The sequence below is a fragment of the Dipodomys merriami genome, unplaced genomic scaffold (genome assembly GCF_024711535.1).
Source record: "Dipodomys merriami isolate MVZ:Mamm:240054 unplaced genomic scaffold, mDipMer1.0.p SCAF_5, whole genome shotgun sequence".
Taxonomy (NCBI): domain Eukaryota; kingdom Metazoa; phylum Chordata; class Mammalia; order Rodentia; family Heteromyidae; genus Dipodomys; species Dipodomys merriami.
Window position 1 is genome coordinate 22,343,012 of NW_027206068.1, and position 13,681 is coordinate 22,356,692.

General features: G+C 41.9%; 1 protein-coding gene across 4 annotated transcripts in view; it reads left to right on the forward strand.

Moving 5' to 3' along the window:
- The window catches only part of Dock4 (dedicator of cytokinesis 4), a 431,845-nt gene that overhangs the window by 395,652 nt on the left and 22,512 nt on the right, over positions 1–13,681 (forward strand). For all 4 annotated transcript variants that reach the window (XM_069996180.1, XM_069996183.1, XM_069996182.1 and 1 more), the window contains 3 exons: positions 2,331–2,472; positions 3,783–3,949; positions 7,038–7,124. In XM_069996180.1, the coding sequence (XP_069852281.1) occupies positions 2,331–2,472; positions 3,783–3,949; positions 7,038–7,124 (396 nt within the window). The remainder of the gene's footprint in view (positions 1–2,330; positions 2,473–3,782; positions 3,950–7,037; positions 7,125–13,681) is intronic.

Sequence of the window (13,681 nt, forward strand, 5' to 3'; positions counted from 1 at the left end):
ATTCTGATTCATTTTGTGGCATGAGAAACTGAAGCATTTTCTATGGCCTTTTCTCCGTTGTCTGCAGCTACAAACCTGCCCTGAGTCTACCAATTGTTTCATTTTTGTTTGTGTAGATAGATAGATAGATAGATAGATAGATAGATAGATAGATAGATAGATAGATAGATAGATAGATAGATGATAGATAGATGTGTACATATATTTTTTACTTACAATTGTTTCTTTTTTTAGTTTTTATTTTTAATTTACTTTTGTTGAGTTAATTGGTTTGTTTTGTCTCTGTGCTGATATTGAGCTTGAACTGTAGGCCTCATGCTTTCACTTGTTTTTTTTGCTGATGGCTGGTAATCTACCACTTGAGCTACCTTTCCCCTTTGGCTTTTTGCTGGTTAATTGAAGGTGAGAGGCTCTTGGGTCATTTGGGGCTGGCTACTTCCCAAGAGCCTCAAATCTCAGCCTCGTGAGTAGCTATATTAAAGGCACGAGCTACCTGTGCCTACCCTGTTTGATTTAGTTTGGTGATAGGATCTCGTTGTGTATCCCAGGCTGGCCTTGAACTCATGATCTTTCTCCCTCTATCTTTTGTATGTGCCATCACACCTACCTTCTAGTTTTTTCTGAGTCCCTTACTGCAGTCTTGTAGCTCTTCCCTTGGTTGTTTTATGTAATGAGAAGAACCATGGAGAGCTGAAAATCACTGAAAACCTTGGGCTTCCGCCTTTTCAAGCCATAAACTGTTCTCTCCATTTCTTCAAGACCTTTGAAGCATGAGACCTCACAACCTTTCTTAGTGTTAGCAGCTCCTGGTTTGGCCCTAACTGACCAGGCCATGTGCAGGATAGCCAGAGCTCAGGCCTTAGACCCCTGTGTGTAAAGCTAGTATACATGGACAAAGTACTTGAAGCCTTTGAACTTTGGTTTCTGGTTATACTGTAGAGTGGGAATGGGTGGCAACTTATCAAGCTTGCACAGATTAATTAAGATCAACTCAGAGTGCACAGTTGATTAGTGCAAAACAGTAGAAGTTTCCAGATTGAGCTGTCAGAAAGACGTCCATCACATGTAACCAGCTTGTTAAAATACTTTTGGAAAATCTGCCCATCTTTCTAGCTCTCTGGCTGGATTCAACGATGACCTTCAGCCTTCTGACATGAATGAAAGCGTCCTGGCCTACAGAATACTTATCCTAAACCTAAAACAGCCAAAAATATGTCCAATATTTGGCAAGGCCCTAAAACTCTTTAAGAGATGGCTCCAGCCATATAAGTGGGTTCCTGGTTATCAGAAACCAAGCCGAGCTGGTTCTTCTAGCCTCCAAAGGTGCAGGTTCAGATAAGTTCACCCTTTTTCTCATGGAAGGCTCTCGTCAGCAAAAGAGGTGAGGCTGACCTTGGGAGCTTTTTAAGAATAACTCAGTGAAGTACATTTTTAGTTCTTACATGTACTTTCTTGTCTTCCAAATGGCAACATTTATTTATAAATTAGACATCAAGTTTATAAAAATGACTTGCAGCTGGTGCCCATGCCCGTGGCTCACACCTGTAGTCTTAGCAGGGATCTAGGGGTGAAGGGAGCTGGCAGGAAGAGGGGACGAAGATCAGGAACAATCATGCCTTAAGATCAGCCCAGGCAAAAAGTTCGTGTGACCACCACTTCACACTGTAGCGAAGTACAATGGTACATGCCTGTCAATCCAGTTATGTGGGACATAAGATAGCCCAGGCAAAATGTTTCATTAGACTCTGTCTTAACGGAAATAGCTGGACACAGTGATTCCAAGTATGTGGAAAACATAAAAGGGTGATTATGGTCCAGGCAGAACCTAGCAAAAAGTCAAGACCTTATCATCTCCCAAATAGCCAAATCAAAAGATCTGGATTCATGGCTCAAGCGGTGGAGCACCAGCCTCGCAAGCGTGAAGCACCAAGCTCCAACCCCATTGTGGTGAAGAAAAAAGAAAAAGGTTTTATCCTCAACATTTGGAATGTTGCTTTTGGTCTTGTATTTTGGCGCTCTGAGAATCGGACACGTTTGTACTTCACATAAGACAAGTAGGAAAAGTGAAGCACTCCGCTGAGCCTTATTTAAAGCAATAGAGATCACCCTGACACATCTGTATCATTTAATATGCAGCAACAAAACAAAAGCAGGAGAGAGTACATGCTCTCTGCCCTGAGATTTTAATATTTTGGATTTTTTTTCAGGTTGATGCATGGATGTTGTCTTCATTATAGTCTAGTGTTAGGGCTGGTCCCCGCGTCTGTGGCTGTACCTTTTGGCTTTCCTGTGTAACCTACTCCTGATTTCTTGTTTGGTTTCTTCCTCAGAATAAGGAGTTTGTGTGTCGGGGGCATGACTATGAGAGGTTGGAAGCCTTCCAACAGAGGATGCTGAACGAGTTCCCCCATGCCATCGCCATGCAGCATGCCAACCAGCCCGACGAAACCATCTTCCAGGCGGAAGCGCAGTGTATCCATGCCTAGAGCGGCTGGGTCCCGGTCAGGTTGCTCCAGCTGTTAGCTGCAGGGCGTTCTCTTGCAGGGTTGTTCAGCCACAAGTCCCTTTTCAGTAGATTCTTACCCTGATCATCTTAATTTTAGCTTAGCTCATTCTGCACAGAATGTAATTGCTCTATTACAATGTCAGTTGAAAAGAAAGCCCTTAAAGATCCCATTAAAGAACCTTTATTTTCCCTTTAATTAAACCTCCTTCATATCTCAACCCCACTTTTGTTTAAAGCTCCTTTTTAGCAATTTCCCCTAGATTCTTTTCCTAGCCTCCCTGCAGGAAATAATGTCCGTTCAAGAAAGTATAGGGATGTGGTCATGATATTCATCATTCATCCCTTTTTTCCTCTTAGTGTTTTTATTCTGAAATGCAGAATGGAAGAGAAAGAGGAAGTTCCAGTAAATTTCATGGTGGGGGGAGGGGGGTACTCCTCACTATGACAGCCCTGTGTAGCACTTAATAATCGCCACCTACCTTACACTCCCACTGTCGTCACAAAGAAACCCAGGTAGAGTTGCATAGGGATTACAGACAGGACCACATGCCCAGTGCTCCTTCTATCTATCAGTCCACCTCCTCCTGCAGCAGTGATCGTACAGAACTCATGAGATGCCTGTGACAGTTACAGTTTCGCCCTTCAAAATAGAGACACAAATGCAAGAGAAGGAAGAAATCACATAAGAAAGAATATTTGTCTGTCTCTCTTTGAGAGGAGAAGGAAATGCATATACAAGTAAAGATGACCACCTTTTGAATATAAGAGTTTAAAATAACCACAACTGAGAAAGCACTCTGCTCATCAATACCTGCGTTTGGGAGAATGCGCACCACAGTTGTGGGCCAGGTCACAGTAGCACAGGTCACTGTCAGTCATTGTCAGTGTTCTAGTTTCTTTCTTTGGTCATAGGCCTATGAGGCTGGGCATAACATCATAGATTTGAAAGGGTTTATGCACACACTGTATTTATGTTCAATGATGAGTCTGAGTACCTACAATTCAAACCATCCCCACCTACCCAACCCTAAAAATACCAGTGGTACAAAGGTTCACCTTGTCAAAATCTCCTAGCAAGAACTAATTGAAGGCCTTCAGTTTGGAACATAGTATGAAATAAGTTCTTAGCATCATCTTTGTCAATTTTTTAAAAATGATTTCAGCGGTACTAGAAACACCAAATTGTTACCCACCCTCCCCTGGACACAGCTCAGCTCCAGCCAGACTTCTTTGAAATTTGCCAAGTCCGATTCCCTCCTTGACTCTTGAATCCTAGATTTGCAAATATATGCTGTGACTCCCATACCGGAGAGCCAGGAGGTCCTGCAGAGAGAAGGTGTTCCAGACAACATCAAAAGTTTCTATAAAGTGAATCACATCTGGAAATTCCGCTACGACAGACCATTCCACAAAGGCACGAAAGATAAAGAGAATGAATTCAAGGTAACAAGCAATCCTTGACATTCTCCCTCCTCTGTGCTCTACTAGGCTGTGGGCTCCTTGGGGACAGACCCTTGGTAAGTAGTTATTTGGTATAGCCCCCAGAAGGGACTCTGGGAATCCTATAGTCTAATGGGTCTTCAACCGTGCTGTATAGTGGAATGGGGCTTTTTTTTTTTTTTTAACCAAGCAGACTTTTGGCCTCCAGCTCAAGAATTCTGAGTCAGGATTTCTGACTTGGAATCACTAATTCTGACATTAGAAATGTTCCTCCCCCCCCCAAAAAAAATAGTAGTCCTTAGATCACTCTTTGTGAACTCTCATGGTTGACTTGAGTCTTCTCATCCATTGAAGTTCAAACCATTGTGGAAATCTCAGAATATGTATTCTAGACAGAAGTAAGTACAAGGAGTGAAGAAGACAATGAACAGGGAAAAAGCAGCCCAGAGTCAGAGAATAGGTTGGTTAGGTTGCTGGTTTGGTACGTTCCATGGGGGGTTTTGCTGCTTTTTTTCCCGTTAGAACAGCATGAGATTAGGATTTGGGGGAGGGCCCAGAGCAGAAGCCTCACATGTGTTGCCTGCTCTCAGTAGCTAGAATTTGCCTTGTTAGTTCAACATGCTTCCAACCAGAAGGGATAAAAGTTCTCATGGCCCCTACTTGGGCAGAAAGCTGCAGACTGTTCAGCAAATAAATGTGATCTTCCTTCTCCTTGAAAAAAAGTGACATAGATAGATATCCAGATAGATCTCTAGTCAATCAGTATTTGCACCCATACCAAAACTGCTAAGTGAACTCCTTGGCCTCATCACAGATATTCCCTCCATAAGTTGGAAGTGTTCTTTTAATGTTATTAGCCATGATTGCCTAGTACTGACTCTCCTGGCAACCACAGCGCACTCAATGCTCGGTGCTGCCCGCAATAACTCTAGTAATTGCTCAGTCAAGAGGTCAGAAAGGGAATCTGGGATTGTTTTGCAGTTTCAATGGGGCTGAATAAAGAATGAGTCTTTATGCAAGCCGATTTGATGGGTTAAGTAGTAAAGCAAGAAGATCATTGGAAAAGACCATTGAAATGATACTGAAAGGATCCATGATGGCTTTCTAGTTCTTTCTGGACACTTGTCTTTTTGTCCTCCACTGATCTAATCAGTATATGATGTAGTTCTCCACCAAGTCAAAGATGCACTGGATTCAAACAGCTAACTTTGTCCAAATCCTCCACCAACTCCTCCCAAAAGGCTAGCACTGAAGCCCATATTTTCTGACTCCCCTCCCTGTTGCTTTTTCCACTATCCTACTTTCCTCGTGGCCATCACTTTAAATATTTATCAACAACATAGCAGCATTGGGGAAGGGAAGAGTAAATCTGGCCTCCCCTTCCTGAGCTTCTAGCCTTCACAATCTGTCTCCAAACTATCCTTCCCCAACTTAAGAAACCTGTCCTCACCACAACCCACTCACCCGCCCCCCTCCTCCTCCTCCTCCTCCTCGTCCTCCTCCTCCTCCTCCTCCTCCTCGTCCTCCTCCTCCTCCTCCTCCTCCTCCTCCTCCTCCTCCTCCTCTTCCTCCTCCTCCTCCTCTCCAGCAGCATCCAGCTTTTCTTCCTCTGTGGTTGTGTACTTTCACAAGCTACTCTGTGTCTACGGGCTGCTTCCTCCTGCCTGTGAGCCTCCACCTTCCCCCAGCAAACTCCTGCACACTCTTCAACATGCAGCTCACAGGCCACCTCCTCCCCTTGCATGGCTGCACACTTGTGCACTCCCCCCACACACACACACAAACCTTAAACTTCCCTTTCTCTTCTCCCTGGGCACCAGTATCTGCTTTCCTCCCCATCACCACTAGAACACCTTCTCAAAGGGATTCTGCCATAATGATCTCAGTAGCTCTTGGCTAATGCAAAGAAATCCTTCCAGTTTTGTTTTTAGTTGTTGTTGTTGTTGTTCTTTGGATAAATGGCACAACTTCAAGGAGTTTTGTAAAGTTGCTGTCCCCTCCAGAATACATTCGCCTTAAATAAGAAAGATGAGGCATAGATACCCAAATCTCATCAACAAAAGAAAACCCTGTCATAAACAGCAGCTGGTACCCAAGGCAGCTGTGGGTCGTCCTGTCCTGAGGCGTCTCATCCTGATGAGAAGGAACCCCTGCTCTAAAATATTGTTGCCCCGGGATTGAGCGGTTTGGGCAGGCCCAGGGAACTGGCTACTGGGACGATGGCAATGAAGAGGGAGCCAGTTCTAGAGTGGGTGTCACTGGGACTCTCTAAGTAATTAGAATGCAATATTGGGGCAAGTCAGGTGTCTTCTTCAGGGTTTGTTGTTTTGTTTATTTGTCCCATTGCTGGGGTTTGAACCCCAGGCCTCATGCTCTCACTAGGCTTTTTGCTTGTGGCCTGGGCTCTATCATTTGGGCCACGGCCACGCCTCTGCTTCTTTCAGGCATAGAAAGATTGAGCTACTGATGTTGTGCCTGAAGCTCTTTCCTTTCCTTAGGATACTGTTGTTCTAACCTTGTGTGACAAGCTCATAAAAGTACTGTTAGCTCTTTCAGATAAAAATAACTGAAGCTTGAGAAGTGAAAAGAGTTTTAAAAACCAGGCATTGGTGGCTTGTGCCTATAATCCTAGATACTCAGGAGCTGAGCTCTCTGGATAATTGTACAAAGCCAGCCCGGGGAAGAAAAGTCCACTCAAAAACTGGAAGTGGAACTGTGTCTCTAGGTGGTAGAGTGCTAGTCTTGAGCAAAAAAGCTTAGAGACCATCCCCAGGCCCTGTGTTCAAGCCAACCACCACCAACAACAACAAAAAGAAAGAGTTTAAATTGAAATTTTAGAGAAATAGCAAATAACATGACAGCCTATTTTTGTATTTTGATGCTTCCTTTCTGATGTTGGGGCTCATTTGTTCTGCATAGATTTTTTTAAAGTTTCAGGCAATATACAATGGAGTCATGAATATAGCTTTCACAGCATCTTACTTTGAGAGTTTCCTGAGAGAAATGAGCAAGCCTTGTCATTGTGCCATAACCCAGTGCATCTTGGGTAGAAGAAGAGCATCTTGGGGACTTAATTTGTATTATTTTTCAGAGTCTCTGGGTGGAGAGGACATCCTTATACTTGGTGCAGAGTTTACCTGGAATTTCCCGCTGGTTTGAAGTGGAAAAGCGAGAAGTGGTAAGAAGGATCAGAGCTCATTTGTTCTCAAGTGCTTTCTCATCACAGTTGCCCATCTGGGTCGGGCCAAATACTAATTGCTTCTGCTTTGGATTCGAAGTCCCTGGATTCACTTCCAGTAACTTAGGAAATACTTTTTTTTTTTTTGGGTCCGGTCATGGGGCCTGAACTCTGGGCCTGGGCGCTGTCCCTCAGCTCTTCAGCTCAAGGCTAGTGCTCTACCACTTGAGCCACAGCACCACTTCCGGCTTTTTTCTTTTTGCTTATGTGGTGCGGAGGAATTGAACCCAGGGCCTCAGGCATGCAAGGCAAGCGCTCTACCACTGAGCCACCTTCCCAGCCCAACTTAGGGAATATTTATTGATGATATTCACTGCTATTACCAAGGCTGTAAAGTTGAGCGTTAATATTCTAGTAGCCCAACTAACTAGAGGAATTCCTGGGAAATAAATGTGTTTGTAGCATGCAAAAAAAAATTTAAAAAAGATTCTCGCTCTTGGGTGAAAACCTGGAGTTTCAGCTCTCCTAATGCTTCTAGATAGCTACATGGCCTTTGCTGCCTAACCACCACGTGGCAGGCCAGTGCCAACAAGACTCCCTAGCCTGTCTTACTTAATTATCATCTCAGAGTTATGACATATGTTTTCTTTCCCCAGCTTTCTCATTCTCCTTTACCAAGAAGTTAAAAACCTCTGCTGCCAGCAGTCACACAAAAGATGTCCCAAAAGAACAGACACAAACTCAAGATTTTTCTGAGTCCCAAGCCAGTTTTATTCATCAATTCTAGCCTTGGTTTCCTTATAGGCAGTAGGAAGCTACTATAAAGCCCCAACACAGTGTCTCACAAACAGGGTCCAGTCTGGGTATTTTGCATTGGAAGGGATGGTGGTATATTAGTAACTGAGCAGCCCAGAGTAGAACACCTCATGGAGATTGGCCTTACAGTAACCTCAGCACTCAGGAGCCCTTCCATTGTCAAATATGCCCTCAGCAATGATCCCCATTGTAAAGGAAAAAGCAACTAAAGGCAGTCTCAACCAGAGAGAAACCCCCTACCCTGCTGTCTCTACTGCTCTCCAGGCTGAGAGCACCTTCAGTTGAACCACAGCCCCACAACCTCAGGACATCCTTTTCCCCTCTCTTGAGAGAGCCATCATGGCTGAGACCGGCCCTTTGATTACCACAATCCTCTGCCTGAAAGAAGGTGGAAACAGAATGTAACCCATACCTTGTTTACATAAAGGCCCCACCATACTATTGAACAAAGAAGGGTTCTTGTCTTTCTACCCCAAATCTCTCAGAAGTGAAACATCAACTTATCGTGTTCAATGAAGCTGAGGATTTGATGGGATTTTTGTTTTGCAGTGCCAAAGAATTAAAGGTTCACTAAACAAAAATCAAACTGAAGTTATCAGATTGCATCAGTACAGTTATGTTCCTATACAGCCAAGGGTCACCAAAAGCATGTTACTTATCTGGTTTACCCTAGTGCCTTCCACAGAAAAGAGGTGGCTGCCACACAGTGCTCAAAGGGTCTTAGTATTGTACTTCTCACTGAGCAGCAGGGGCCCGACCCACACAAGTATTCTTAATCATCCTTTCTGTATTAAGGATTCACAGAGCCTTTTCAGATCCGTAGAGCTCAAGGTATTAAGTTCTGCAAGGTCATACCAATGATCCTGGCCCTTAAAACATCACACACACACAAACACACAGAGTTAATGAAAAGTAACATGCTGGTAATAATAAAAGGAGCTTTACTAAACACCACCTTTCAAACATCAGCTGCCTACTTTATTAGAATATGTAATCTTTTGTTCTGTCAGAATAAATCAAACTCTCTTCTTTTGTTCCCCCTGAGCACTGCCTACTCTTAGAAGGCTTGGTGTTGTTCTTTTGTTTCTGCTGCCTGGAACATCTGGCTGTCTACTAAAGTTACTGGATTTTTGGTTCAATTCCTGTTGTTGGAGGTCTTCAAGAACAGGGGTACATAGTAGATGCTCATTAAGCATAGGAAAAATGAATTGACATTTCATATTTCTTACAGCTAATACCAGAATCTGAAAACCAGAAGGTACATTGCTGTGACTCTGGAGTTTATTTGCTTATCCTCCTGAAATCTTCTAACAGAATTCTATGCATTAACCTTCTGTCCTTTAGAATGAATCTCATGTTTCACTGAAGAAATATTAATACAATTGATTAAAAGACATAGCTCAGATCCTACTGCAGGTAGCTTAGTATACTATATGTGTTCTCTATTACCTTTCTAAAATCTGAAAAGATCTGAGTTTCAAAATAAATGGGCATCAAAAGTTTCAGATCAAGGTCTCGTATGTAGTGAGACCTATTTTAAATCATAGACTCAGTTTTGTTAAGATGTAATTGAACTATTTATTCTTTCTTAGGATTTGTAAATGTATTGATTTTTTTAAACCTCCCAACTATGTTTTTTCCTGGTACAAAAGTAAATCCTTAAAAATTCTTAAACAAGGTATTTTGTGATTTAGAATCCATAAATAATGGCTCCTTAAAATTCAGCAAGAATATTGTCACATCTCAGCCCTCAACAAAGTCAATTTTCAAAATACAACCAAAATCTGTTCTTCTTCAGCCCCCACCATCAGCACCATCTACTGGTCTGTTACTGTACTGTACACTAGGAGTAGCCTCATTGTCCTGCTATACCTTTATCCATTCAATCTCTTCTGAACTGGATAACCAAGCACCAAATTTTAAACTTAAGTAACAGCATATGAATAGGAAGACAATATATAATGAATTTGATTCACCTATCAGCTTACTTCAGCTGCTAGGAAAAAATGGCTAATTTTAGCTGTACTTACACTGAAACAGATCTTAAACATTATCTACAAGGATTTCATTATGTGTACTTAGAAAGTAATATAGCCATAATATCACTAGATCATCCAGAAGACCAGCAATAATTCGTTGGCCATAAAATATATAATATTTATTCATGTTTCACCAAGACACTGCTTATGTTTTTTACTGTCTCACAAGTTTCCTCAATCTGTATATTCCCATCACATCAGGTATTTTGTTTGTTGATATTTTTACTGAAGAAACAAGGTGGTTTCTTATGAAATGTTCCCATTAGTCTTCATTTTGTAGAGTGTATCCCAGTAGGGTTGTTTAACTTGTCTCTCCGTGGCCTATATTTCTTATAAATTCCTGGTTATATCTAGAGACAATCTCTACTTTATATAAAGTGTGGTAGCAGTAGTGGTATTATATATTTCTTGTTCTCTGTCTCCCTCCTATCTTCTCCCTTTTCTTCTGCCTTACTCTTCCTCTCCCTCTCTTTCAACAAATGCTTTATTGATATAATGAAAGACAAAATACTATTATCTTTATTTCTCACCTGCATCAATAGTTTTCCTGTCATTGTAAAGCTGTCATACTCAATCTCAATGTATCTAATGCAATATTTGCCTCAACCCCACAGGCTCTAGTCCCTTCACTGACTATCACCTGCTTGGGTCACTCAGGAGAAAAACCATTGATTGCCACCACTACCTAGCAGCATGTTCAGAATTCATTTTGTGTAAAATACAAAAAAAAATTGTTTAATTATTCCATTAGTCCAGGAACTCCATATGATCTTATTCCTACTTCTCTATATATGAGATTCAACATTTCCATCAATGGAAATTTTCCATATTTCTTGAGGATTTCCAAAGACTTTTGAGCATCTTTCTTATAAGCCTGTGAGAATTAAACAGGCTCTTTAAAGTAAAACTTTCTGCATGGCTCAGTTCCCAGCGCATGAAGAGATTCAGTGTAATCCCCTTGTTCTTAGTTCATAGAAAGTGGAATTGGGGAAGAATAAATGCGGTAACCGTCCATATTATTTAATAGTCTAGGAAGAGACAAAATAGATACAAGAAAATGCAATCAGGAGATGCCAGGATGGCTGAGAAGTAGAGCTGAAGAGAAGGCATTGCTCCTACCAGAAGAAAACAACCATGGGCACCATCACACCAGAGAAGCAGCCACAGAGTACAGTGAGCTTTGACTCACCATAAGGACTCACAGCAGTGAAGGCCATGGGATAGATCCCTGGGTGTGCTAAGGCTTGCTGGTAATATAGGTCAACAGCCTTTGTAGGGTAGGAAGAACCAGAAGGCACCACCTTTCCATGCAGAAAGGCTATGGCAACAATGTGACTGTCAACCACCAGATCCATCCAAAAGTAGACACCATTCCAAAACCACTTTGGTTTTGCTTCCTTATGAATGGCTTGACACATGTTCCAAGGCACCTTCTTTTGAAGGTTGAGGGCTCTCTTGGTGAGTTCTTTCTACTTACTGGTTTTTCTATCTTCTTACCATTTAGACTAAAAAGATACTGCATGCTATCTCAGCTTGCTTCTAATTTAGGCAGGGGACCAGTACTACAGATACCATTGTATGAAGGACCACATGATTCTGGTTCTTCCACAGGGCAGGCTCAGTATGCTTCATATATATACATATATATATATATATATATATATATATGTAACTATAATCCCTCAGTACAGTATCATATTTATATATGATACTGTATGTATATATGATATATATGATATATATATGATACTGTACAGAGGAGTTATAGTTACATCAGTATGCTTTTTTTGGGGTGGAAATGATGTGACCTTGTTTGAGAAACATATATAAACGTAAGGTCAGATCTTGTTAGTCTTTACCCCAGAAAATGGGTGAAGCACTTCTTGGCTTTTGTACAGTTAGATGATTGGCCTTGATGTAGCCAATTACATGGTTGGATGCTGCATCTTAGCCTGGCAGTTTCCACTTTATCATCCTCCTGTTGAACTAATGGCTCTCTAGTGACATAATCAACATGTATACATGAGGTAGCTTGAAGTCCACACACACACACACACACACACGGCTCTCTAGTGACATAATCAACATGTATACATGAGGTAGCTTGAAGTACACACACACACACACACACACACACACACACGGCTCTCTAGTGACATAATCAACATGTATACATGAGGTAGCTTGAAGTACACACACACACACACACACACACACACACACACACGGCTCTCTAGTGACATAATCAACATGTATACATGAGGTAGCGGCTGAGTCAATCTTTAAGTGTTTCAAATTGAATGTTCAAACTAATCACTGGATCCACATGATACATCCACCCCCACCTGTACAGATGTTCTTAGAGAACTCTCTAGCAGCCACTGTTGTCCATTCCTATTCTCCAGCTCTGACTTCATCAGGCATGTGATCGCCTGATCTGGAATCAAATCTCTGGATACTGCTTTGCCCTGCCGCCAACCTCTGTGATGGCCTTGAGGTTCTCTTTCAAGAAGTGGCTGCTTGAGAGATGCTAGAGGTCAAAGTACAGAGCAGTACTGTAGCACATGGTGGTCTTGCTGGAGCCTGGCCACCTTCGAATGACAGCATTAAGGAGTTGGGAAGCCATAGCTTTGGCAAGGAGACAGATGGCGAAATGGGCAGCCTAGCCTCTTTTCTGTCTTTTTCTTTCTCTATTTTTGTGATAATCAGTTATTAATTATCATTGCCCAAATTCACTCGTCTTGCACAGATAAAAATGGTAATACTTTATCATCCCATCTTTGTTGACTCATTGAAAGACTTCTGTCAAAAGAAATCTGATTACCCTGAGACATCGAAAAGGGAATAGAATGTTCTGTTCTTTCCCTGTATCTGAAGTTTCCAGAATCACTTGTTGCCAAGCACCTTGCAAGGGAAAACAGAAAATCACTTTGGTTTTGTTTGGTTGGTTTTTTGTTTTTGTTTTTTGTTTTTTAGTGTTATTAGGAGATCCTATACTTGATTGATTTAATTGCAGTTGTTTGTCAGTTTCAATCCACGTGTTATTCTTAACCTTATATGACTTATTCGTATTCAGTTGTCTCATCTTTGCATATTGGGAGCTTCTTTGGTTTGCTTCCTATGCGTTTTTGACAGTAACCACCTAGTCTTACAAAGATCAGATTGTCAAATCAGACATGTAAATCAGGTTGCTCACTTGAAGCAAAGACTTGAAGACATCAAGTAACACACACCATGTCCTTCAACCCCACAACAATAGTTGAATTCAGAGTAACAGATGACCTTTCTAAGTGAGAGTCACAGGGCTCCTCACAAAGGGAGCACATCTAAACTATGAAATACAGATTAGGCAACATTCCAACTTCTCAGTGACATTCCCTAATCTTGCCTTATGGATTCTGAGTTCATTTACTTGAAGAAATCCTTTGATGCGTGACTTCCTACTAAACATATCCTGAAGATAACAACTCTTTTTTTTTTTTTTTTTTTTTTTTTTGGTCAGTCATGGGCTTGAATTCTGGGCCTGAGTGCTATCCCCCAGCTCTTCAGCTCAAGGCGAGCACTCTACAGCACCAGTTCCGGTTTTCTGGTGGTTTATTGGAGATAAGAGTTTCACAGCGGAAGTGGTACTGTGGTTCAAGTGTTAGAGCACTCACCTTGATCTGAAGAGTACGGGCACAGCGCCTAGGCCCAGAGTTCAAG